At 36.3% G+C, this 27,282-nt stretch overlaps 1 protein-coding gene across 11 annotated transcripts in view; it reads right to left on the reverse strand.

Annotated features, from left to right (window-relative positions):
* Positions 1 to 27,282, reverse strand: part of UTRN (utrophin) — a 504,261-nt gene that overhangs the window by 130,973 nt on the left and 346,006 nt on the right. For all 11 annotated transcript variants that reach the window (XM_036870974.1, XM_036870970.1, XM_036870976.1 and 8 more), the window contains 2 exons: positions 26,771 to 26,943; positions 13,627 to 13,783 (listed from right to left, as the gene is read on the reverse strand). In XM_036870974.1, the coding sequence (XP_036726869.1) occupies positions 13,627 to 13,783; positions 26,771 to 26,943 (330 nt within the window). The remainder of the gene's footprint in view (positions 1 to 13,626; positions 13,784 to 26,770; positions 26,944 to 27,282) is intronic.

Here is a 27,282-nt window from a genome sequence, read left to right on the forward strand (position 1 = left end):
CCCATAAAAAAATCCTTCCAACTCTAGTTTTGAATAATTTAGGCAGTATTAAGACAGGAAAAAGGTAACCTCTTGGGTAACCTCTTACCTGACTACAATATTAAGGCATAAAGTATAATGGTGTTGATAAATTTTCTTATAACTTCAAGTACGTTATTTCCAGCTCTTGGGGAAAGACTGTTGCTTACATTTCTGCCAGCTATTATCTTTATTAAAGATTCAGCTATTTAAAAGTAGAAATATTTTCAAAATGTAATATTTTTTCATACAAATAAAAAAGGATTATAGAGAGACAAAGAGGAAAAAGGAACATTCATACCAAAGGACCTGTTATCTCTGGGTATATTTCATTCACTCAACGTTCAACAAATATTAACTGAGCATCTAGAATGCCAGAAGTAGACAAAGATACGATAGAAAATAATTATCTTAGATGATGATAAACGCTATGGAAAAAAGAGAAAAGCAGAAGAAAATAAGAGAGCTTAGGAGTACTGGTATGGGAATTACAATTCAAGTAGAGAAGTCTAGGTAGGCTTCACTTGGAAGGTGCCATAGAGCAAACATTTGAAAGCAATGGATAGTTATCCATGTGGATACCAGGGAAAGAGCATTCCAGGCATAGAAGACAGCACGGTACTGTGACCGAAGGCACAGTGTAGCTGAAACCAGCATATAGGAGAGAAAATAGTAGGAATAAGATGAGCAAGGTGTCAGTGCGAGGTAGGTCAGATGATGTAGGTTTTGCAGACCGTTGTGAGAACTGTAGCCTTTATTCTGAATTACATAGGAAGTCACTACAGACTTCTGATTTATCTGAATAGGAACACTCTGGCTGTTGTGCTGAGAATAACACAGACGTAATTGTAGCTCTGAACATCTGGTAAGAGGTAGACAGACTCAAATTCTGTGTTCTGAATGTAGAACCAACAAGACTTCCTAACAGACTGAATACGCAAGAAAGACAAGATTGAAGGTGATTATTTTTTACCTAGCAATCAGAATAGGATTCTATCAGTTGAAATGAGGGAGACTGGGTAGAACAAGTTTTGAACGGCAGGTTCAGGAATTTAGTTCAGACATATACTAAGCTGGAGATTCCCAGGTGGAGATGGTATGTAAACATATAAATTTGGGAGTGATTGACAGATGACATGTAAAACTCACCAGGAGGTCAGATGAGTTCAGGAAGGAATAAGTACAATATAAAGAATCTGGCATGGCCTGACCCCTGAGGCGTCCCAATTTTAGGAGGCTGAGGAAAGAAGGAGGAATTAACAAAGGAAACTGAGAAGGAGCTACCAGTGAGGTGAGAAGAAAATCAGGATAGAGTAGTATCCCAGAAGTCAGGTAAAGAGACAGAACAGAAGTACACTTAGCGAGTCAACAGGAAAGGGAGGACAAATAATGGTCACAACTCAGCCAACATCAACAAACAGAGACATGACAAGTTACAATGAGGGACATATAACTCAGAGTGGGGACTCAGGACAGCTTACTTACTTGAGGAGAAAAGAGATGCTTGCAGTAAGTTTGAAGAGGCTTTTGCTATTGTAAAAGTGTTGCTTTATGTATGTCAAAACATACATTAATGTTTTTCTTTTTGATGCGAGCAGCTCTGGCTATATAATTTGCAGAACGCTGTGTAAAGTGAAATTGCAGGGCCCCTTGTCCAAATATTACTAAGAATTTCATGATGGCGGCAGTAGAGCATTACATCAAGTGCAGGGCCCTTCAAAGAACAGAACCTTGTGTGATCGTGACCGCATGGGACGCACATCCATTATGCAAGGCATCTGAACTGTAACAAATAGGTATTGCTGGTATGACAGGATTTCTTAGCTTCTGGTTTAAAAAAGGCACTTAACTCATTATTGGAGAATGCAAGCAGAAAAAAAAAATGATACAAACATAAGGAGAATATGTTAGAATGTAATTTACTTTTTTTCCCAACTTGCTTGCAAGGCTAAATCAGCATCATATACAGATCTGAAGTCATTATAGTATGACAGCAAAAAAGGGCAGCAGAGTCGTTAAATTTGATAGCACTAATAAAGCTACATGAAAAAAGGGAAAGAAAACAGGCTTACTTTTCATTGGTATGCAGACAAAATTTTTAAAATCTCCATAGTGTTTTAAAAGTTTTGGTTAATGTCCCTGAATGAACATTTAATATATAAATTCATTTTGGTTCCACCCCATTGACATAAAAAATGATGCCTGAATCAGAATACTAAGTATGAATGCTAAAACTAAGATGGGAATCCTCTAGCTTCTCACAGTAATAAAACGGTATTCTTCCCTACGCTTTAAAAAATATGTGCACACATAAATGTATTCCTTCATCTAGCAAATATATTCAGTGTTTCCTATCATCAGGCGCTGTATTAGGTCTTGAACTTATATTTTCTCTCTCTTTCAGCCTTGTTCTACATATAAACAAAGAGGGAGGGAAGCAACATCTCTTGCTCTACTGCATACTCCAAGTCACACCATGGCTCATTTGGAGCCATGGCTAATTCGGAGGATTTTCCCTCCAGGAGTTTTGATAACACTCTTTAGTGAATTCTTATTCCAAGGTCTCTTCCCAGCTAGAAAGCTACATACTTGCACTATGGAGCTTTTCCAACCTTCCCAAGTACAAACAATCAGGATTTATCTGTGTCTCCCTGGCTGTGTGTTCATACTCACATGACAGTGCTTTTGATACCTACTTTAGTCACTTGTTTTCGAGTCTGTCTCTGCCATTAGATGGTGAAATCTGTGACAACAAAAACAATCTTAGGAACTGATGTATGCTCAGCCCCTAGCAAATTACGTAGCAAACCTCAGGTGCAACTCAAAAGTTTCCTGAATGAATAAATAAACTGTTAGATAAATGAAACTGTCTCTGGGCTAAATATGTCCAGAGGCAGTTCATTAGCAAGGAGCTGTATTGGTTGGTTTTACAGACCTCTACTTGCCTACATCTGTTGTCTACTCTTTAACTTCACCACTAGGGACCGACAATTATTAGGATGCCTTGCCTCTCCCTCTAAACTCGGACATTCTATGACCCTTTGGGGTGAGGTTCCAATTACCCACATCAGGCTTGGGAGACAAATGCAGTTAACCGAATGAGGTGTGGCAGGTAGGTGCAGGCTCACATAGAGAACTGTTGCTTCAGGTCTTCACACAGACTTTGCTAACAGACCTTAGGGGGCTGTGCTTTTAATAAGAAGGCAGTCAACATAGGTGGCAGAGGCTGAAGGGGAACTTGGGAAATAATTTAATCAATTTTAGAAGAAGGTCAATTTTTCATTAGGTAACTTCATAACACAGCAAGACACTGAAATTTCAGGTTTGCAGACAGAGTGTCAGATTACTTTAGTAGGGAGAATAACCATACACACACACACACACACACACACACACACACACACACACACACACATACAAACAGACTAAATTTAATGGTGGAGTGTTGCTGTTTTAAAGACAATGTTATTTTAATGAGTAAGCTTGCAAATGTATCTTGGCAATTCAGTTTAAGGCCCAAATGTCCTGATTCTTATATAATGAGGTTTGAATATAGGAATTCAATTGGGTTAAGCAAAGGACAGAATAGCCCTGAAGGAATGGAAAAGCCCCTAAGATATTGTACCTGAATCATACACTTTCAATTATTCTTAGTGATTTCCTTTTCTAAAGTCAAACATGAATTATACAGCAGAAAGGGTGTTAGAGCTCTGATAACTGCTCCTACCTAAGTTAATAGGTACATTGTTATGAAAATGAAGTGCAGGTACATTGTTATGAAAATGAAGTGCAAATTGAATAGCAAAAACTGAATCTGCAATTTTATCCAATCTACAAGTATCTGACAAGTAAATTCATAACATTACAAATGAACGCTGCATACATCATAGGTGCTTTCTAAGTAATTGTTGATTGAATGATAATCTCACACTTTTGAAAGTGAAGCTACATATAAGTGACCTCACTTTCCAAAACACTTTTTAAATGATACTACAAATTTAAGTCAATAAGTGGGAAAATTCAACTTTATCAATTTATTCTAGAAGTCATTAGAAATATTATATATTTTAAAGTAGTAATTTATTTTGACATTTAACAGGATGAAATTTGTACCTACGTGAGAAAAAAATAATATGATTGTGTTGTTTACCAAACAGATACCTAAAAAGTTTGGAAGATGATTCCAGTTTAATTTAACAGGTTGACCCTAGATTGTAATGGGGGGCTAGTTCTGCTGGACAGTAAATAGCAGATATTAATATGGTTTTGTTTAATTAAAACAACCCATATAGCCTAGACAGTTTTAAACAAAACAAAAATGATCAAAACTGTCAAGACAAATTCTCAGCAATTATGTGAGATGAGATTAGCCTCCATTTACTGAGTATTTACTGTGGGCCAGGTCTCACGCCAAACACTTAACCATCAAGGCACTTTGACTTATGATTATGATTATGATTTAACAAGTCTGCCTATGTGATGGGTTGTTAAAACATTGAACAAAGTATTTATTATGGTTGTTGCTGAAAATCTATTAATGTTCTGAGTCACTGGTTTAAACATCCAAGAAAGTAGAGGTATTTAAATAAGGGTCCAAAATATATTGATGTTTCATAATATCAGTTCCTGGAACATTTACATAACAGAAGGGAAAGATGCCAATCCGTGAGTCACCCACTTCACTGTATAAGATAGATTTTTGAGCTGAGCCTTTGCTGTGGGGCTTTCTGCTTGCTCATTGCCTAGGACTGCTACATTTTTCAAGAAGCATCAACCCTACTAACTACTTTGCTTTTCTGATTTGTTTCTGGTCTATGGAATGTTTGCTGTATTTTGGTACCCAATTTTGCCATGCTTGATTTTCTGTTTTCTACATTTTATCTATAATTATTAGGTGTTTGAGCGGATGAGGTGCTTTGAAGTATGACCTTACAGTACCTCTGACCTTGAAGTCTCAGAGCCATCACCTAAACATTTAAATGTATAATATTCCTTCTGGATACAGTCATAAGCATAGAGTATTTAGGTATAGAAATGACTAAAATATGTCACTGGAGTAGAGGCTGTGCCTTATTGCCCTCTGTATATTCAGCATCAATTCAACATATAAGTCATTCCGTGAACAGTGGGGGTGGATGGATGGATGGATGGATGATGAAGTGACTTGCACTGCCATTATCAAAGAAAGGTTATGAAAAAGTGTCATTAAATCACTGATGTACATATAAAGGACTAGAGTATAGAAATATATGTGGGACTCAGAAAACTTTGAGAATATATGAGTTCCCATAAACCAACCCTTTTGTATCTGAGGTGACTGAACACCTGTATCTGAGATACCAGAGTCTCTTAACCCTCTGTAGATGGTGCAAGCAGACTGGATCCAGGGTAAAGAGATGCAAATGTAAGATAATGTATACTATTTCTGTTCTTTTACTTATAAACACTCAAATATTGCCTTTCAAGGTAATTAGATTCATGGTTAAACATATATAATTTGCCTATTAGCCTTTAATAAGTTAACTAAAGGCAGTGCATGCAGAAGTGTCTTATGGGCTTGGCCTTTCCATGACAAGCTGTTTTCTTTTATTAAGAACAAGAAATAAATCACCTTCCAGTCTCTAGGCTCATATCTTATCCCATATAAATTCTCAAAAATATTGTTGCTTCAATGGCTTCATCCAATTATTTGAGGAGTCTAAGTTTTTTTAAGGCACCAATAGGCTAACGCAACAAGTGTATGTTATGATGTCAAAACCTATAGTGCCCAAACATAGTGAATCTAAGGAAAAATACAAAATGCAGACACAGAGCAACTAAAATTTAAAATATACTATAAAATAAGTCCTAGTTTAAAGAATAACCCCAAACAGCTATTGCTTATTGAACACTTACTATTTGTACTCTGCTAAGTGGTTTATACATAGTGATGGTCAGAACAGGATAGCAGAGATTGGAGAATATGCCCCAAAGTCTAGTTTATAGGGTTAGTGTGGGAATTGAAATCCGATCTACCTAAGCCCACGTGCTAGGTTCAATCACTGTACAGAAAGGGCCAACATAAGGTGCCTAGAATAGAGAATAATACACCACTATCCAAGTGAGAAGAGCCAAAGAAAAGTTTTCAGTGAACTTGAATACATACACTGCTGAGGATATGCGTTAAATAGTCAGATGCCTACCTATAATTATTTTCTTCAAATTCTTCATATGACTCCTTGACATCAGATTTTGACATCACTGGAAGCAACTTTTGAGTCGCCTAACAGTTTTCCAGCATGTAGTAACCCCACATCCACCTAAGGTTCTGAGACATAGACTTGTTTTTTAGTTTGTATATATCGTCACTGAAAATTTTAATGTAAAACTTAAGTGTTAATTAAGTGTAACATCAGCACAGGTGGTTTTCAGATGTATCTGGTAGATGTGTATTTGTCTTCTCCATAGCAGAAGAACATATGGTATCTCTTTCTAAATTGATCTTTAAAAGATTTGTGTACAACGATATTCAAGACTTGCATTTATGTGATCATATCTCCTGGAATAATTAACAAATCAGAGTTAAACTTCTTTGCCTCGTATTTAAAAAGAAATCCATCTAGTAATCTCAAGATATTCTACTTGAGCTTGGAGAGATTATGTCAAATTAATTCAACTTCCCTAAGTAGTAGTGTGTGGTTCAAAATAAAGTAATTCAGACAGCCACCTGTAAAATGAGAGAATGAGTTTGAAATCAAATACAAGGTCCCCTCTTTCTATGGGAAAATTTTAGAGAACAAAATATCTTGCCTAATATTATTATCAAACCACTTAAGGGTTGATTTTGATTGTTCTCACTAGGTATATACTTTTAAGTCATAAGGCAAGAGTTCTTTGAAGTTAAAAAGATTTTTTAAAATTTATTATGACAGAGACTTAAATACCAAGAAGTTAGAAAAAAATGACAAAGTTTGTAATAATAGAAAAAATGGAAAGAAAAAGACTAAATGCTACATTTAATGCTAAACATATCTGTGAAAAAATTAGTTTAAAAATTACTTTATGTTCTGTTTAAAGCTACATCATAATGTTATAATTGAATTCTACAATCCCTTAAGGAAAAAAGATCAGTAATAAATGTGCACACGAACTGAAAACATGCCTGAATTATAACCAAGGGACCAAAGTAGGGGGTTAGAGAAATGGGTGGTTAGACAGACAACCAGAGATTTGGGACAGCAACGTGCAGTTCACAGCTCAGCCACGAACCTTGTTGGCAATGACTTCTCATAGCACAGAGAAGACATAGGAACTGTAAGTCTGAGAGCTACAAACATAGGCTCTCCCTGAGTGGAAGCTCCATGCGGACAGGGACTGTGTCTGTTTTCTGTACCTCTGTCCTTCTGTTGTCTTAGAAACTGCCAGACACACTAAGTAAATGATAAGTATTTACTGGAAGTGAAGGAAGGAGGAAGGAAAACTCATATCTCATTAAATCATATGCCTCTCATTTGCTTCCACTATAAATAAGGGGATTGGACTGAATTATTTCTTGGGTTCCTTTCAATCCTAATAATTGACAATTCTAAGTTGTACACACTCACTCGCACACACACAGACACACACAAGATTTTCCCTGATAAAAAAAATCTGAAGACCAGGGGAAAAGATATCTCCAAGGACATGGGAAAGAAAAATCTTGCCTGAAACATAGAGCAACCACATGTACACCCAAATGGATTTTGATTTTAAGAAAAGACCGAGGATAAATTAGAGACTTAGGTTAGAACATAGGCAAGGCTGAGGTTCCACTACGGTTAGACTATACAATGCCTACAGCTGGCGAAGTTCAGTAAGAAAGGTAAACTACTACAGGTAGGTGTCACATCTTTAAATATTACCCTAATTGTACGAACTATAGTGATTCGTACTCCTTGTAATAATTTATAGCAATTAGAAACATTACTCTTGGCAGTTTGGAAAGAAGGTTACTTTTGACAGAATGTGACTGTATTTGGAGATAGGGTTTTTAAAGAGGTAATCAAGTTAAAATGAGGACATTCATTAGGGTGGGCCCTAATCCGATATGACTAGGGTCTTAATAAAAAGAGGGTATTTTGAGCAGTTTTAAGACACAGATACCCACACAGGGTACACCATGTGAAGACACAGGGAGAAGACGGCCATCTACAAGCCAAGGAGAGGGCCCTTACAAGAAACCAACTCTGCTTACATCTTGATTTCAAACTTCTAGACTCCAGAATTATGAGAAAATAAATTTCTGTTGTTTGAACCACCTGTTTATGAGCTTTATTATGGTGGCCTTAGGAAACTAATACACATCTCCACAAACTTACTCTGAACACTATTCCATAATTTATATCTCCTAGCATCTTAGCCTGCCTAGTTCTCAGAGTTAAATATGAAGCTTTTGGCAAACGTTAATAATATATAATATTAAGAACACTTATAATTTTGGATCATTGATAAATTGGAAGGCAGACTATGATAAAATATGTTCTAGAATCTAGAATCAACACAAACCTCTACAAAGGACTATTTCCAGTGAGGATATAACAGTGAGTGAGAACACATACTCAGAAAATCTGGGCTATTCATATAAACCATCTAATGCATAACTCAGAAAGTTAAAGAAGTACAGACTGTTAAATGGAAACTCTTGACTTACTGATAAGAAAAATCCCTCAACAGTAGTCTGGATCATGCACAATGTGCTAAATGATAGTTATTGTGATAAAGAAGTAACCTGAGAAAGTCCAGAACCAGGCACCAAGAAATCTAGAAAGCAGGGACAATCTATATCCAACTTTCACTATTCCCCTCCTCCATCCCCAACCAAGGGGATTTTGAGTAGTTTTAAGACTCAAAGGATTAATGGAATATGAAAACATCATCTTTATATTAGAATTCTAAACTATATCACCATTACCCTTCCTTCTTTCATCATCATTTTGACATCTGGCTCTCTCTCATGGTCATGGTGATTTTATTATCCACATAGACAATCCTTCCACTACCCAGCCTCTCAGCTCCTCAACCTGCTCTCCTCTAAGACCTTATTCTCCACCCAACTCGCACTGCTCATTTTAGCAAAAAGACACTGGATGTTGTCATAAACCATAAATGCACCCCTCCATAAATTCGACTTCAGCATCCCTTCTCTGACCACCACCTGTTTTCTTTATAGAACGTGCTCCCAGTTTCCCAATTTGAACAATTCTTCAGCCCCCCGAAGCGCTGACTTTGAACACCGTTTTACTTCCCCTCATATCTCCCATATCCTCACATCTCCCCTTAGCCAGCTTCAATCCGATGAGCACTCATTATACAACTCCCTTGTATTTCTGTAACTCCCTGGCCCCTGTCTTACTCCATCACATTTGCTTGTTCCAGTTCAGCTCTCCAATTAATTCCTCACCTTCACTGGAGCAACTAAACATGGATGAAGAAAAACATTCACACTGGCTGTTCTCACGTTAAGTTCATGAGCACTGACTCCAGGTCAGCCTGTTATGCTGCCCTGCAGTCTTGGTATATTTCCTAGTTTATTGATGCATCCACTTTTACACTACATTTTCTACCTCCTCTCTCCTCAGATGTCCACATCTTCTTCCCTCTTCTTATATTCAGTTGTTGACCTTTCATCTTATTTCACTGAGAAAACAGAGACAATAGAAAGAGAACATCTATATGTTCCCACACCCACATGTACCAATCTACCTTCATCTGTACCCATATATTCCACATTTCTTCCTGTTAAACTGGATGAGCTCTTCTACCTAATACAAACGGTTCCACTTGTGCACTAGATCCCACCCTATCACTGTTCCTACATGGTACCCTCCCTCCTGCGTCACTGACTTTTCCTGCTTTACAGGATCATTCCCATCATCATAGAAACATGTTGAATTATTCTCCATCTTTACAAAACCATTACTTGACCTCACGTTCTCCCTCCAGCTACTGTTTCATTTCTTTGTTTCCTTTGTTGTAAAAATCCTTGAAAGGGTTCTCTATACTTCTTCTGCTCATATTCTTTCTTGAATCTACACCAATCAGGTTTCCAACTTCACCACACCACTGAAATGACTCTTGTCAAGGTCAACAAGACTGTCTACAGATGGTCACTTTTCTGTTCTCATCTTATTCTGCCTCTCAGCAATATTTGATGCCCGTGATTACACCCTCCTTTATGAAATACTTTCTGCCTTTGGTATCCTAGACTCTGTTCTCTCTTGGCTCTTCTACCCTCTGGCTCTGTCTTCTCAGTCTCCTCATCTTCCCAACCTTTAAAGGTAGGGTGCCTCAGGGCTCATGTCTTGGAATTCTTGACTCCCTGGATCATCTCATCCAATTCCACGGCTAATATATATGCTGATAATTTTGATTTGTTGACCTTTCCCTCAACATCAGACTTGTATATCTAACTGCCTAATAAGCATCTTAAGCTTAAAATGTCAAAAAACGAACTCTTAAATTTCCTCCCCAGACTGCTCATCCAGCAGTTTCCCACATCTCTCTGAATGATACTTCCATTCTTCCATTTGCTTTGTCCAAAAATCTTTGACTCCTGACACTACATCTCTTCTCTTTTTCTCCCAGCCCATGCATCTAATCCATAAGCAAATCCTGTTGTTATTTCCAAATATATTCAGAAACCAGTTACTTCTTACTATCTCCACTGGGATATCCTTGTCCAAGTCATTACCATCCCCCACTTGGATTACTGAATTACATTCCTGAACTCCTGAACTTCAGGTCTCTATTTGAAAATCACCCCACTTACGGCACTTTCCTAAGCTTCTCCACATAAAATAACACTTCTGCTGCCTATACTATCCCCTCCCTCTCTCTCTCCTTGACCTTGCTTTACGTCTTCCATGGCACTTACTACCATGGGACATATTATATATTTATTGCTTATTGGTCTGATGTCTGTATCGCTCAGAACCAGGCAAGAACTTATGTTCGTTTGTTGATTCACCAGTGCCTAGAATAATGCCTGATGCATATTAGGCACTCAGATACTTGCTGAATGAATGAATTGACATTACCATCAGCATCATTATCAATATTACCTTTATTATCTAAATGCCTGGGTCCAAAGGGTTGAAGCAGAGCAACTGCACCCTAAGAACAAAACACAATCTAAAACAGGGTAACCTTGGTGGGAGCAGGGGTTAGAACATAGCCAGCACATACTGGAAATGTCGATGTGCACTTTACTTGTTAAAGCTAGAAGTGGACAATCATTTCCTACCTCAAGATTTCAGTTTTAATCAAAATGGTAGCATACGGTCACAAGTGCATTTTGTTCCTTAACAAAGCACTTCCATTAGAAGAGCTTTATATTATTCTACTTCATCATTAATACCTGAATCCTCAAAAAGGGTATATAATAATTAATAGAAGGGAAAACTGAAAAAAGTAAGGAGAAATTGATTTTCTTACATCAGTAATTTTAAATCTTCTATCATCATTATTATTTTTTGCATATTATATACCAACAGTGTCTTCTTTTTTATTTTAATCTTAGAGCTATTTCTCTATCATATTCTCTTTTCAAGTACGAAGAGAAAATTTACCCAAATGGTAACTCGAATAACCTGGTCACAAGCGTTCAAAATAAGATAAATTTCTAGGTCTTATCATTCTGTATTGAAGCAACTTATAATATAGAGGATGTCTTCCTTTAGAAGAAGCATGTGTTTGTCAGTTTTTAAATGAGAACAGAGTTCTAACATCACATTAAAATGTACAGATTTAGAATAAGAACTTGCGTTGCATGTGAAGAGGAAAAAATATAACAGAACAAGGTGATAGCATTTGTTTAGTTGAAATAATATATTTTTGTCATTAACACAGTTCTAGTGTGGAGAAAACTATTCATAAATGTTAGGTACTATTATAATTCTCTTAGTGACATTTAAATTCTAAGCATGCAGACTTCGAAGTGAATTCAACAGAAATTGCAACGAGAAAAAGGAAAAGGTTCACTAGGAACAGTAAAACAATAAAACCAAAAAAATTACAGTCAAAAAGCAAATAGAAAATATTTGTGGTTCTCTTAAGGTCATTATTAGAATTAACTCAGAAAGTAAGTCTCTTGTAATAGAAAATAATTTTGTAATGTACAGAATTGTATATCTGGGAAGTTCATTTTATAGAAATAGGCAGCTAGGAGGTAAAAGGGTTCCATATAGAATGAAATAATTAATCATTGCATCCTAATGCATTGAAAAGTCATACTTTAACATCTAACTGGTTGAGAGATTTGGTTTAAACTGGTTTTAAAGCTTTCGGTAATAGCGTGGTCACATTATTGTTTTGTTGGTATTTTACTCATATATGCAAGGCATATTAGTTTGCCACCTGCTTGGTGATAATATAAATAAATTGCAAAGAACTGTCCAATAAGATATGTGAATTTTCACCATGAATGTGATTGATTAGGGAAAAAGATACTTGAGGATGAACACAGTTTTGGCTTTACCTATTGTGTGTAAAATTATGGAAGTGAAAACCTTTATAAAAGGCTACTGTGAAAAAAAAAAAAAAAGGCTACTGCACACCCAGAACACATCAACAGCTGTTGCACAATTCTGTGGGACCTTCTTGTCTTAAACTTTTGCCATTTGTGCTCCTTAGTTTGGTTCTGATGGTCCTAAAAAGGTAAATTTTGTTTGTTTTTAAAAATAAGTTTATAGTGGAATATGTTATGATTCTGCAAGTTTATCTACTAGATTATATGCTAGCTTAGCTGTGTGTGTATTTGCTGTTCAGAAATTTCACAGTTGACTTTGTTTTTTCTCTCCACGAAGAAAAATATAAATTATGATAATGGATAAAAATTTACATTAAAACAAAAAACAAAAATCAAGGTGATATGTGATATATGAGAAAATGGGTATGAAGATATATAAATGAATGAAAAGTTAATGAGGCAAAGAATTTAAATAATACAAGGTTATAAGAATTAACACGTCAGTTGATAACACTCAGTATATCTGCTTTTCAGAGTAAAAGTACAAATTTGCATAGAGATAGATATTTGAGCAGAATAAAAATGTGACAAAAAAGGGTCTAAGTTCAGACAAAAGAAACCCAAAACCCATAGAATGATCTTAAATACAATGGTCTTCATTTGCTTTCAGATTTATATCTATTCTATTTTCTTACTACTACAAGTCCTTATTTTTTCTACTTTCATTTAATAAAACAAGATAGTATGTAATTCTTTATGACTCTGTAACTTCTGAATTTAAGATTAACTTATAGTAAAATTTCCCCCAATATAATATATTAATATCTTTAAATCTATTAGAAATAGATAAATTTCATGATCAGCTAAAAGCAATATAGTGCTTTAGATACCTGCAATGTTTGAAAAAACCTTCAGTTAAATATGAAGAGAAAACTTAATTTGAAACTAAAGGGAGCAATGCATGCAATTTGAATAAAATGCCTAAATACTGATAATTAGGAACAGAGGGGGGAAAAAACCTGTCATAATTGGTTCCACTTACATATTTATTTTATTTTGAGTACTTATTTCACCAAAATCAAAATGAATGACTAAAAGGAACCCACCGTATGTGATCAACTTACTTTACAATGATCATACTGGAGTTGTAAGGCTGGGACATCCCCTCCAATAGGCATTTGTTTTCTAAGCTCTTCATCTTTCATATTCAGCCATTTGATCAGTTCTTCTAAAGACGTCAGCAACCTGTTCCACTTCTCAGCACTGGCCTCCAAATGAGCCCTGTGAAGAGATAACGTTGACCACATTTAGACATTTGAAACGCATCCAAAAAATTATGTACCTTCCTTTAGCCTAATAATCATGTACAACCAACTAATGCTCATGTCTAAGAAGGAGGCTGAAACTTTGTAAAAAGAATATATATTTCTTGTAAGAAACAGTTATTTCGAATAAGCTAGAATATTAAGGCTATGTTGGTAATACCTGTCAAAAGTTAAAACATACACCTCCACACCACAAAGGCATCAATATGAGGCTCTCAAGAAGAATGTCCATGATATAATGTAAAATTATTTAAGCAAGTTTCAGTAGTTTATGTATAGTATATATGCACATTCAAATGTAACTTTTTTCTCATTTCATCTATATATACAAAGAGAGGGATAGAGAGAAGAAATCATATGCATATAAAATTTTTAGAAAGATACATATCAGATGTAGTTACTACTGAGAACATGATAAACGCTTAATTTTTATATATTTTTGTACTAATTGAGTATATGCAACAGGCTCGTATGATTTTTCTTTCCAAACAAGCTAATTTGAGGGGGGAAAATTACTAATGTCTTGATTTCTCTTGTATTCAAATAAATTACTGAAAGCAGAACATCACCAACATTTATCTCAAAAAGTTGAAAAACAATAAAGCATTACTTGGACAGAACACTATTTGGCTTATGGCTGACTGATGTCCAGTGACAAATGTTATGAATGGAAAACAATTGGGCAGAAATCACTGCAGTACTTTATACTCTGATTCAAAGATGAGATCTTTGTGTCAATAATAATTTCTGTTTTCAGCACAGAAAAGTATCTTCAGGTTCTTAAATTATGAACTTCATAATTAGGGAACTATGTTTAGGAAAAACATTTTTTATGTGATGAGGGCTTCAATAAGAATAAAGCCTTTGAAAACAGAAAAGTAAATAAAAGACAAACTTGCTAGTTGCTCCTGCTAGAGCCTTGGAGAAAGCCCAAAGCCTTGGAGAAAGCCCTGCCTCAAGCCCGCACCACATGAGTTGGATTTAAAAAGATAAGTCAGTCACAAACAAGTCGAGAGACTCAAGGAATCAGTGTTTCCTCAATCTTGCATCACCCCAGTGGACAGACCATGAATGTCGACTTACATGCTAAACTGCATGAAATGGAATTATCTTGACTGTCCATGACCTTTCAGAATGAAAGGGGCAAGGCTGATGGAGACAGACATAAGCCTTGTTACACAACAGCTTCCAAAGACTAAAGATTTATGATAGCAAAAGATGACTCATTTGGGGCAACCCCAGGTACAAGAAATCTCTGTTGACCATGTTTTACAGCCTCTCATACCACAACGTTCACCTTAACATTGGCTTATGATCCCCACTTCCACAAAATTGCTCCTTTACTGAGTGATATGAAATAAATCAACCAAGCACAGCAACTACTGTCCCTCAGACCTATCAGTAATTTCCTTTTTGGACATCTGACCTACTTGAATCTTTGTCTCAAAGCTAATAGCTCTGCTATAGTTCATTCAAACAAATATTTCCCCATTGATCACATTACGTGGTATTCCCAGCAGTGGATATTCAACAATATCATAAGTCTTGTTTAAAAGTTCATAATGTTTTTCAGAAAAACAACTATGTATCTCTGATCTCTAGTTCATCTCTAATTCCTAAAACAATGACCATAGTCTATCAGCCAATATTCTTGGCTAAAAGAAAAAAATGGGAGTTCTGCATATCTCTAAAATACCATGAACCTGCATTCTGTCACACACAAAAGACCAACTTTCCTGCAATCCATTTATAGTTCCACTGTCAGCTGGTTAATATAAAACAAACTATTCAAACTATAAAATTCTATGTCTTATTCAAAAAAGCTAGGTACGAAATAATTTTTTTAAAGTTAGGAGTACAGAAAAAAGTTTGAGGTATCATAATTATAATTTGAAATTCTATTTTATTCTCCTCTATTTACAGTCTTTTCTGTTCATTCTACAGGTGCTATGATTGACCTCACATTACAAACTTATGCTTTAATGAGATCCTGATTCTGTTTGAGGGCCAGCTTTTCTGTGTTCATATTGATTAATTTTAGGCCAAATATGTCCCTGATAAACCTATCCCTGATAAACAATACTTTTACTTGGCAAAGAACAGAACTAAATAATTTCAAGTATATTCCTGAAAATTCTCTCTGCCAGTTACAAAGCATTTTGTCCTCAGTATATCTGACCGAGTTGGTGCAATTTCTTTCCAGTATTTTTAAATCCAAACAATAAATATTGGACTTCCCTGGTGGCGCAGTGGTTAAGAATCCGCCTGCCAATGCAGGGGACATGGGTTCGATCCCTGGTCCGGGAAGATCCCACATGCCGTGGAGCAACTAAGCCTGTGCACCACAACTACTGAGCTTGTGGTCTAGAGCCCGCGAGCACAGCTACTGAGTCCGTGCGCCACAACTACTGAAGCCTGCGCCCCTAGAGCCCATGCTCTGCAACAAGAGAAGCCACCACAATGAGAAGCCTGCACACCGCAATGAAGAGTAGCCCCCGCTCGCCGCAACTAGAGTAAAGTACATGCGCAGCAACAAAGACCCAACACAGCCAATCAATCAATCAATCAATCAATCAATCAATAAAATATTAAAAATAATAAATATTGATAAATAAATAACACCTAGAAATCAGAAGTCCTTAGTCAATCAAGAAGTGCTTGAGTGTCTTTGTGCACAAAACACTTATGCACACACCCTGACCTCTTATTTTAGATTATTTGATCCTGCATCTTCAATGTCTATAGTTTAACTCTTTAATCAATAACCAAACCAGACATTACATTCCTATGACATCTAGTTACACACTCATTGTACTGAATAATATGATAATGTCTTTTCCAATGCAGTTAACTTTTTGACTGCACAGAAATAATGAAATTGATCATTGAAATCTATGGCATTCAGCACCTGAAGAACTATTTATAAAAATGAAGGCAATACTCTTTTAAGCGAGATACTAAAGTGACTTTGAAATAAAAAAGATAACATTGGTCTATGTGCTTCTCTGTATCTTTCTTTTTCCAAAGTAAAAAGCAAACTGATCTGACAGAATCTCTGCCTGGAAAATCTGTTCTGGTTATTCTCCGATAGATTATAAATATGTGTTTGGTGGATTACTACCATATGCCCAAATAAAAGCATGCTTCTGTAGTAGCCTTCAGTGTCCTAGTTTCAATTTAATTCTTTCATCTTTCAAGATGAAAGCCTTTTCTTGGGCACTGGGTTGAATGCTTTGCAAAAAGAAACCTTACATTTGTGTTTGGTGTAGTTGTACTTTTTCAATTTTACTTGAAACATTCTGAGGCTTATATTTCCCCAAGATTACAGTTAACCAGTCATCAATCATGCTTTCAGAATCTTCACTTAAAATGTTTCTTTATCTAACACATATCTGTGGGCACTCACATTTTGGATAATAGAATTTATTATCCTCTCATCTGCTTCAGTTCATTCTTTGGGTACCTGACATGTGCAAAGCAATAGATACTTTCATTGCATGTATTAGCAACTCAGGGTGACGTCTACTTCAGAAAATGCTTCACACAAGTTAATTCTATTTAGATTGAGTCATCTATTTTACAGCTCTCTAAACATTTTTAAATGACCAGTTATTTTTAAAACTATAATATGAAAACTTTTTTGAACATAAACATCCATAAAAATGGCACCTCATCATTTAAATATTGTAGAAAAGGAACTATGAAGAAAACTATGTATTAATATTTTTATTTATTTATTTATTTGTTTATTTATTTATGGTTGTGTTGGGTCTTCGTTTCTGTGCGAGGGCTTTCTCTAGTTGCGGCAAGTGGGTGCCACTCTTCATCGCGGTGCGCGGGCCTCTCACTATCGCGGCCTCTCTTGCTGCAGAGCACAGGCTCCAGATGCGCAGGCTCAGTAGTTGTGGCTCACGGGCCTAGTTGCTCCGCAGCATGTGGGATCTTCCCAGACCAGGGCTCAAACCCGTGTCCCCTGCATTGGCAGGCAGACTCTCAACCACTGCGCCACCACGGAAGCCCCGAAAACTATGTATTAATATTAATATCTATTTTAAATCACCAAAAGCCTCTACCTTTCATGTTTCTTCAAAGAAGTTTTTATCCCTTCTCCCAAAGTACAGATACAAAAATAGAGAGCAAACAGTGTGAATGAGTAAGAGGAGCATTTATTAAAATAAAATTCAGTTTTTCATTTTTTCAATAAAGTCAAACATCTATGGAGCACCCACTCTGATATGAGGCACTACACTGGTTCAGAAATAGAAGGTTCTAGGGCCAAGTTAGGAGGAAGACAAGTAAACCAAATATACTCTGAGATAGGAAACCTCATAACAACTCTCTGAGGCAACTACAGCTCAGAGAAGGAAGAAACTTGCTCAGGAAGCCATGGTGAGAATTTGGAACCCACACTAAATTCTAACCTCTTTCCACTATGTTGCTTTCATCATGGACAGCACTTAAGAGGGCAGATAGAAACTGCCAAGGTATATTTGTAGACAAGTAAAGGTACATTTGAAAAGTAGTAGGTCTGCCAAAGAATTTGATGACTCAAATTAAGAGGAGTAAAGATATACTATCCCCTATTGTGTAAGGAAGAAATGCACAGAATTAAATACCCATGTTGGCATTCTTACTACAAAGAAACTTTTATTTTATGGTAAAACCCATAGATTATAAATTGAGTTATAGTGAAACAAAATACCTTCATTAGTGCAAGAATAACCAGTAACATTAAAAGGGGATTATTTTTGCTCCCAGAAAAGGAATTAAGACTGACTAGGAGAAAGAAGTAGGGTCCTCAGAATTCAGTCTGTTCTGAAAAGAACACCAAAGCTGTGCTTCCAATATTGTAGCCACCAGCAACATGTGCCGATTTCAATTTAAAGCTTCAGTTAACTAAAATAAGTAAAATCGGAAATTCAGTTCACTAGTTGCACTAGCCACATTCCAACTGCTCAACATGCCACATATGGCTAGTGGTTACTGTACCGAACAGTGCAGATACAGAACATTTCCATCATTGTAGAAAGTTCTACCGAAAAGCACTGAGCCAGAGGAAAACAAGAAGGAAAGCTGCAGAATCTTCCTCTATGAGATTTGAGAAAAAAAATTTTTAGAAGTTTTACAATATGGTTAGCATAATCGACTACCTAAAGTTAAAAGTGGTGTCAATGACATTGTAAAAGTGTGATAACGTTAGATGTAATGATGATGTTAAAGGTTAATCTCCTCTAAGGGCCTCTAAAAAGGTGCTCTGAATCTTTAAGGGGCTCATAAAAGAAAGGGAAGATAGAATTTTATCTTTGAACACTGTTTTCATTAGATTTGAGAATTTCACTGGCCTTTGAAACCGTAAGTTAATAAGGATCCATATTAAACATTAAACATTAACATATTAAACATTAAGCTGATAAGTGGATATTTAATTAACATAATCCTAAATTATACAAATTTAACATAAAAGTTTAAGCCATGGCCTTCACATTACTGAATTTATTAGTAATTTCCAATTCACATTTTTCCAGGGAGTAAAAAACATTGTTAAAAGTTCCTAAGAGCCTATCTTCTAGCTCAGGTTTCAAATCACTAGCTATCTTTGCTTATATCGATCTAAATGGAATACAGACTTGTATGTATTGTTTTTTGATTGCAAAAGAATAGTTGGTAAATTAGATTTCCGTATTTTAAAAGTGTGATCAAAGTTATCCGAAAAGGGACTTCCCTGGTGGTCCAGCAGTAAAGAATCCGCCTTCCAATGCAGGGGACACGGGTTCGATCCCTGGTCAGGGAACTGGGATCCCACATGCCGCGGGGCAACTAAGCCCGTGCGCCACAGCTACTGATCTCGCGCACCTTAACGAGAGAGCCCGTGTGCTCTGGAACCCTTGCGCCACAACTACAGAGCCTGCACGTCACGACTAGAGAGAGAAAATCTGCACGCCACAACTAGAGAGAAGCCCACGCGCTGCAGCGAAAGATCCCACAAGCCTCAACGAAAATCCTGCATGCTGCAACTGACCCAACGCAGCCAAAAATATAAATTAAAAAAAATTAAAAAGTTATCCAAAAAGACTGGAAAATAGTACTTAAGATATTAACCCAAGGCGTTGAGTCACATGTAATTCCGTAGTTCCAATGACCACGCCGTGGCCAAAGGAGGTAACGTCAAGCATTTCATGTAGACATAGTGAATGTTCAATAAATATCAGCTGTTATTATGATCTTTGACAGATAGTCTCTTTTCTAAAAATGATGATAAATTGCAGCAAATATTCCTGGCCATGACAATACTGATTTTAGCACAATGAAAGCACAATTTGAAATACAGAATGCACAGAAGGGACATCTATCTGATGGCCTTATTCTCAGAAAAGAATGAAGCAAGGCTGCATGCAGAGAGGGAGATTTTGAGAGGTTTTGGGAGCCAATGAGGAATCGACATCTTTAAAAGTTAGGGATAGTGGTGATTATGATAGAAAATCATTCAGAATTGCAATAGCAATTCTAAGTAGAAACTGTCAAGTTACAGTTGAAGAAATGTTATCATTTTTCACTTTCCAGTGCAACACTAGGAAGCCCAGAATTTAGATCAGGGGATAGGGAGGGTATGGTTATCAGAGCATCAGTGATTGGAAAAGCAGACAGGAATTTCAAGGTCCTGACATTACTGAAATGGTTTATAATGACATCCAAGCTGGGTAGATGGGGTTGATGAAGTCTGTAAAGTGGAAGGGTTTAAGCAACTAAAGATAAGGAGAAAGATGTGTAGGTCTGGGAAGATGAAGGGAAAATAAAAAGAAAGCTAGGAATTCCTCAGTTGAAAATATTAGAGGATGTGCATTTTTAAACAATCTAGTTAGAATATTGTAGACAAATTATATATACAGAATAAAACTACAAAGTTAGAGGATAGTATATAGATGGTCCGGGTATATATGAAGCTAATGAAGGAAGGTCCTCTTCATAAAATCCATAACTTTAATGTGAAGGAGAGTTGTTTTACTGATGATATTCTAAACAATCCTGATTTGCTACAACAGAGGGCTCTTCTCCAACTAATATGGCAAAATCAATGGCACTCAGACGTGCATGGCCAGGTGGGATGTAAAAAAATAAAATGTGTGCTCTGAAAGCAATTTGCCCCTGGTCTCCTGAGACTGATCATCCCAGGGATGCCAAGATAACATGGGATGTTAAATAAGTCCTAGGCCCGGGCAGATCTATGGGGCTTAGAAACAAAATAGGGATAAAAGCATTTAGAGATAAAGTAAGAAGAAACTGAGAAGTCAAAATATACAGAGTTATCAATAGAGATATCGACACCAAGGATGATAAGTGAGGAAAAGATGCAGAATAAAAAGGAAGTCAGATGCTCAAATCAACGAGTAAAGTAGAAGAGTGTCCTACAGATCAGGAGGAAGCAGGAATAAGATGATGAGAGGGTAAAATAATAGATGTATCCACTTCTAAGGACAAGTTGTTGAGAGATGGAGAAGCAATGCTTAAGAAACAGCAATGAGGCTGCCAACTTTCCCTCTTATCCCTGAGCACAGGGCTCCTGTTCAGCCAGTATCTGCTGGCGCCATACTGGGAGTTTATGGCTAGCATTCTAATAGGTGTCCATAGTAGTTGTTAAATATTCAGAATGTTCCTGTGGACTGCCAGGTGAGGAAAATGGGAAAACTGAACTTTATTAAAGAGTGTTTCAAGTAAAGCAGGCAATTAAGGGGACAGTCAACTTTCAATTATAGAGAAGAGTGGTGGGAGAGTTTAAACAAATATTAAAGACATAGGAGAATTTGTTCACAATAGAAGCCAGTGCAAGTGGAGACTATACTTTAAAGGAATGAGAGGAAAGAACAGAGGAATAGGAATTCATAGTGCACTCAGCAAGCAACATTTTCAGTAAGGACTGAAGGAGGCAGCTGGCTGTGGGGGAAGTTACTCTACGTTTCTGTTAATGAGAACACCTCCACACCCCCAGCTCCTTGGGAAGGGGTTTTCTCACTAAGTACGTTCCTGGCCTCTTCTCCACCCTTTCACTCTCTCTGTCCCTGTAGAGGTGGAGTGAGGAATCTGATTTGTAGATCTGGGGAATAACTGGATCTACTTAGCTCAGCCCACTCTTCCCTTTTGAGAACAAGCCTGCAGAGACTGAGTTCTTTTCTACTCTTCCATGCAGGGTTTCCCACATGGGAGGCCACATTGTCCAGTGACTGCTGGGAATTCTGCCTGCTTCTGGAGTCCGGTTAACAGCCCCATTTAGCTCTCACTCTAAGCCACCTCCTCCAGCCTAGCCTCTGTCAGTAATGAACATGACACTGTTGTTCTCACTTGTCCTTACTTTTGTTTCCTATTTCTTCTGAATCCAGCCAGGAAAGAGGGATGCTACTTGTTGGGGACCTTCTCAGAAATTCCCAATATTAGTGACTAAGAAACAAGACAGGGTAGGGAGAATTTCCATGTCTTTTGAACTAATTAGTTTCAAACATAACGGTAATCAATGAGAGTAATAATAATAGTTAACAATTATTTAGTGCTTACCATGTGCCACTGTTTTAGGTACTTTATAAAGTCTAATTAAATGAACTATTCATGATGACTCTATGAGGAAGTTTCTCCTATTATCCCTATTTTGCACAGGAGGAAATACATATTGGCCAAGTAACCTCCCCGCAGTGTCACAGCTGCCAAGGAACAAAACAAGTGTTGAAACTTACTAGGCAGTCTAGCTCCAGAGTATTAAATGCATCCTGTACCACTTCTCTCTGAGGTGTGCTTACTATATGAGGGCCCATTACTAAGAATAATAAACCATTTTATCTTTTTTTTAATTGCAATATAATTGACATATAACATTAGTGTCAGGTGTACAACATAGTGATTCAATATTTTTATTGATTACACTCCATACAGTTATTATAAAATATTGACTATATTCCCTGTTCTGTACATTGCATCCTTGAAACTTATTTGTTTTATACCTTAATTCCCTTCACCTATGTTGCCCCTCGCCCACTCCCCTCTGGTAACTGCTAGTTTGTTCTCTGTATCTGTGAGTCTGTTTCTGTTTTGTTATATTTGTTCAATTGTTTAATTTTCTAGATTCCACATGTAAGTGAAAACATACAGTATTTGTCTTTGTCTTACTTATTTCAGTAAGTATAATACCCTCCAGGTCCATCCATGCTGTCACAAATGGTAAAATGTCATTCTTTTTTTTATGGCTGAGTAATATTCCATTATATATATATATATATATATATATATATATATATATATATATATATATACACACACACACATATATATACAAACACACATATATATGCATATATATAAATATTGCATTGTATGTGTGTGTGTGTGTGTGTGTATATATATATATATATATAAAATCTTCTTTATGCATTCAACTGTTGATGAACAGTTGCAGGTTGTTTCCATGTCATGGCTATTGTAAATAATGGTGCTATGAACACTGGGGTGCATATATCTTTTCAAAGCAGTGTTTTCATTTTCTTTGTCTCAATACCCAAAGTGACTGTCATCAAAATAGTATGGTACTGGCACAGAAACAGAAGCATAGATCAATGGAACAGAATAGACAGCCCAGAAATAAGCCCATGTAAATATGGTCAATTAAATCTACAACAAAAGAGGGAAGACTACACAATGGGGAAAAGACAGTCTCTTCAATAAGTAGTGTTGGGAAAACTGGACAGCTACAAGTGAAAAAATGAAACTAGACCATTTTCTCACACCGTATACAAAAATAAACTCAAAATGGATTAAAGACTTAAATGTAAGACCTGAAAACATAAAACTCCTAGAAGAAAACATCTATGCAGTACACTCTTTGTTGGTCTTAGCAATATTTTTTTGGGGGGGGGATTTGTCTCCTTAGGCAAAGGCAACAAAAGCAAAAATAAAGGAATGGGATCTAATCAAACTAAAAAATTTTTGCACAGAGAAGGAAACCATCAACAAAATGAAAAGGTAATCTACTGAATGGGAGAAGATATTTGCCTATGATAGGTCCCTTAAGGGGTTAATACCCCAAATATATACAGAACTCATACAACTCAATACAAAAACAAACAATCCGATTAAAAAATGGGCAGAGAACCTGATAGGCATTTTTCCAAAGAAGACATACAGATGTCCAACAGGCACATGAAAATATGCTCAACATAGAGGAAAATCGTCAGGAAAATGCAAATCAAATCCACAATGAGATATCACCTCACAACTTTCAGAATAGCTGTGGTCAAAAAGACAAGAAATAACAAGTGTTGGTGAGGACATGGAGAAAAGGGAACCCTTGTATACTGTTGGTGGGAATGTAAATAGGTGCAGCGACTATGGAAAACAGTTTAACGGTACTTCAAAAAATTAAAAATAAAACTATCACACGATCCAGCAATCCCACTCTTGCGTATTTCTCTGAAAGGGTCTCTTAACAGCTCTCCTTGTCTTTAGAACTTTGCTCATCTAATAATGCACTCTCCATAGTTGTGTGGGAGGGATATTTCCAAAGCTTAAATCTAATCATGCCACCTAAAAATCTTCAAATTCCATTACCAGTGGAATGGAGCATGGTGCACACAGGTATTCCATGATTTGTGTCTTACCTCCCTCTTCACCTTTTTCTCTAGTCACAGTCTTTCCCCTCTACATCACCAGCAAATTCTATTCTCAGTCAGACCGAACTTCTTAACTGCTCCATGAAAACACAGTGTTATTTCTGGCCTCCTGCTTAGGTATCCTTCTCCAGTCCTCATCCAGTCCATCTGGGGAAAACTATACATCTTTCAAGGCTCAGCTTAGTATAATCATCTCTTTCATGAAGCCTTTGATGATCATCTGAAGTGAAAGTAACCACTTCCTCCTTTGGACCCATCTTAGCCTGAAGAGAACTGTGAACCCCCTAGGGGTAGGGGCCATATCTTATTTATGATTCACAATGCCTTAAACCTAGAAGTAAGTTCTTATTAAATGCTTGAATCTCCAGAAATGAGTAATATGGCTAAAAATTATTTTAATTTATTATCACATTACTAACACATTTTACTGGAATGTATGATTTGTCTTGATCCAGAATCCCATTGGCAAAAGCTTATTTCCCCATCTTCTAAAAATAACATTATTTATTAGATAGTATTCCAACTATAGTTTATGAGTTCTTTCTTTCTAGGTTAGAAAAAAAAAATGTGACTTGACAGGCTTAGGCAATAAAGGCCATGAAAGGTCAAAGATTTTTTTTGTCTTTATTAAATTCTCCTTCCTGAAGAACTCATCCTCCAAACTCTCAAAATTCCAGGACCATGTACACAGTCTTCATCAGGGCCAGGCCTGTGGCTTTTAGCCTGTTAGACTAGTTGGCTTTGTTAGAACCTCAGTGAATGTTTTCTACTATGTTAACACTTTAAATCTTTTTATTTATTTATATTTATGGAGAACAGAAAGGTGAAACCCAGTGGGATCTGGCCAGTTGAAAATTCAATTTTAAGCAATCACAAGTATATTCTCTCACTATACAATACTCCCTAATTTTCCTCTCTAACTAAAAAAGTGTAGTTGGTTGATAATGTCCAACAGGATCTTTACACAGAGGTTTCCATAGTCATGCTACATTACCCCCTTCTTTAAGTGTAAAAAGAAGTGCAAATATCCCTTTATGAGCCCCAGAAGAATAAAAACCTTTCAGGATTTCTCTTCAGAAAGAAAATTTTTAAAAAAATTCATTCACAATAAATAAATAATCCGTGAAAGATTTCTGCTCTCCATGAAGTAGTCTATAAAATGCAGAAACCAGTTGAAGCAGATCCACTGAACCCCTTTATTTAAGAAAAAATAAACTAGATGCTACATTAGACAGAAATTACATAGATTAAGGAACTATCAGATTACCCCATTCAATCTTCACAGCAATCATGTGGGTTAAATATTTATATTTTGATTTTGTAAATGAGAAAACCAAGGCTCAGAGAGACTAAGTGACTTGCCCAAGATCAGTAAGTAAATAGTAAAATCAGAGTCAAATTCAAGACCATTTGGTTTAAGGTTGTACATTTTTCAATACATCATACCGTTTCTGAACTTTAAGATTTAAGAAACTGACCTAGGTGCAAGCTCCAAGTCTCTCTACCAACATTCATGTTCTTAGTCAGTTTCCACTAAACTCATATCCAGTTACGTATTATCCACCATCTAGTAAACATAATTCTAAAACGTTCTTAACTCCCAGTAATAATAGTAATAGCTGTCACAGTAGGTCTTTTTTCACTCTCCTTTCTTAGTCAAATTCTGATCCTCAAATTCATCCTTATTTACTTTTTACTTTCTCCAAATGGAGACATGAATCATCAGTTATCCATTTTAGTGTCCATAAGTGATATCTAATTTCTAAAAGTACATCTTCAAATTGGATATACAAATTGCATGATGAAGCAAAACACGTTCATTGCCAAGAGTCAGAAAGACCTAGATTCAAATCCTCGTGTGGCACTTCTTAGCTCAATATCTTGTCAAGTTCTTTCTATTCATTAAGCCTCTGTCACCTCATGTAAGAAAGGATTTTACTAGTCACCTCACTAGGATTTTTTGAATACTAAATAAAGAAATGTTTGTAAAGATCCTAACACAATACTTGGTTAAGGTAAACACTCAACAACTAGCAGGTATTGGTAACATCATTAGTATTATTAGGTTTAAAATATGATATGCAAATTTGTGACTAGTCAGGAACAGTGGACAGAGGGCACTGGACATAAATGGAGCTAAAACTGTAACTTTAAAAAAAATAGTCTCTGCATTTAAATCTTAAACTATTTCTGAAGAAGTAGCATGCTGGTAAGGCTTCCTGTTCTCTTCCTGATATACAAAAATCATGAAAATCCTCCTTCCCCATTATTTTCATTTTGATACTGACAATGCTGACCTGATACTGGCAGATTTTGCTTTTAAGTCGTTCCATCTTTGGTTCATATCATCCAGGCGATGCTGAAGCATAGTAGCCTCTTCAGAATTTCCCAAAGCTTTGACCATCTTCTGCCTGTTTCCATCGAGGCTTTTAAATATGTCACTGTGGGCATCAATTTCTGCCTGGATGTCCTGAACAGAAAAAGGCAAAGAGATAATAATGCAAATATTAGGTATTAGTGTCAACATTACTTGGGATTGCTATACAAACTTTACTTTTTTCATATTCCACAAACGAGTTTTTTAAAAGCAAAATAGTTAATTTTAGCTTAAATGATAACAAATTTAAGTGTTTTCACAATTTCTACATTGAAAATAATAGTTTTTAAATCTTTAAGACACTGATTTCCCCCATTCTTAAAAACAGAATGTATCAATATTATAATCTAAATTTCATGTATCAGCTAGTTAGATGTTCAAATTCAATGAGAAATTTTTGAAATTTTATACAATAGTGGCTGCCAAATCACT

Source organism: Balaenoptera musculus, chromosome 12, assembly GCF_009873245.2.
Source record: "Balaenoptera musculus isolate JJ_BM4_2016_0621 chromosome 12, mBalMus1.pri.v3, whole genome shotgun sequence".
NCBI lineage: Eukaryota > Metazoa > Chordata > Mammalia > Artiodactyla > Balaenopteridae > Balaenoptera > Balaenoptera musculus.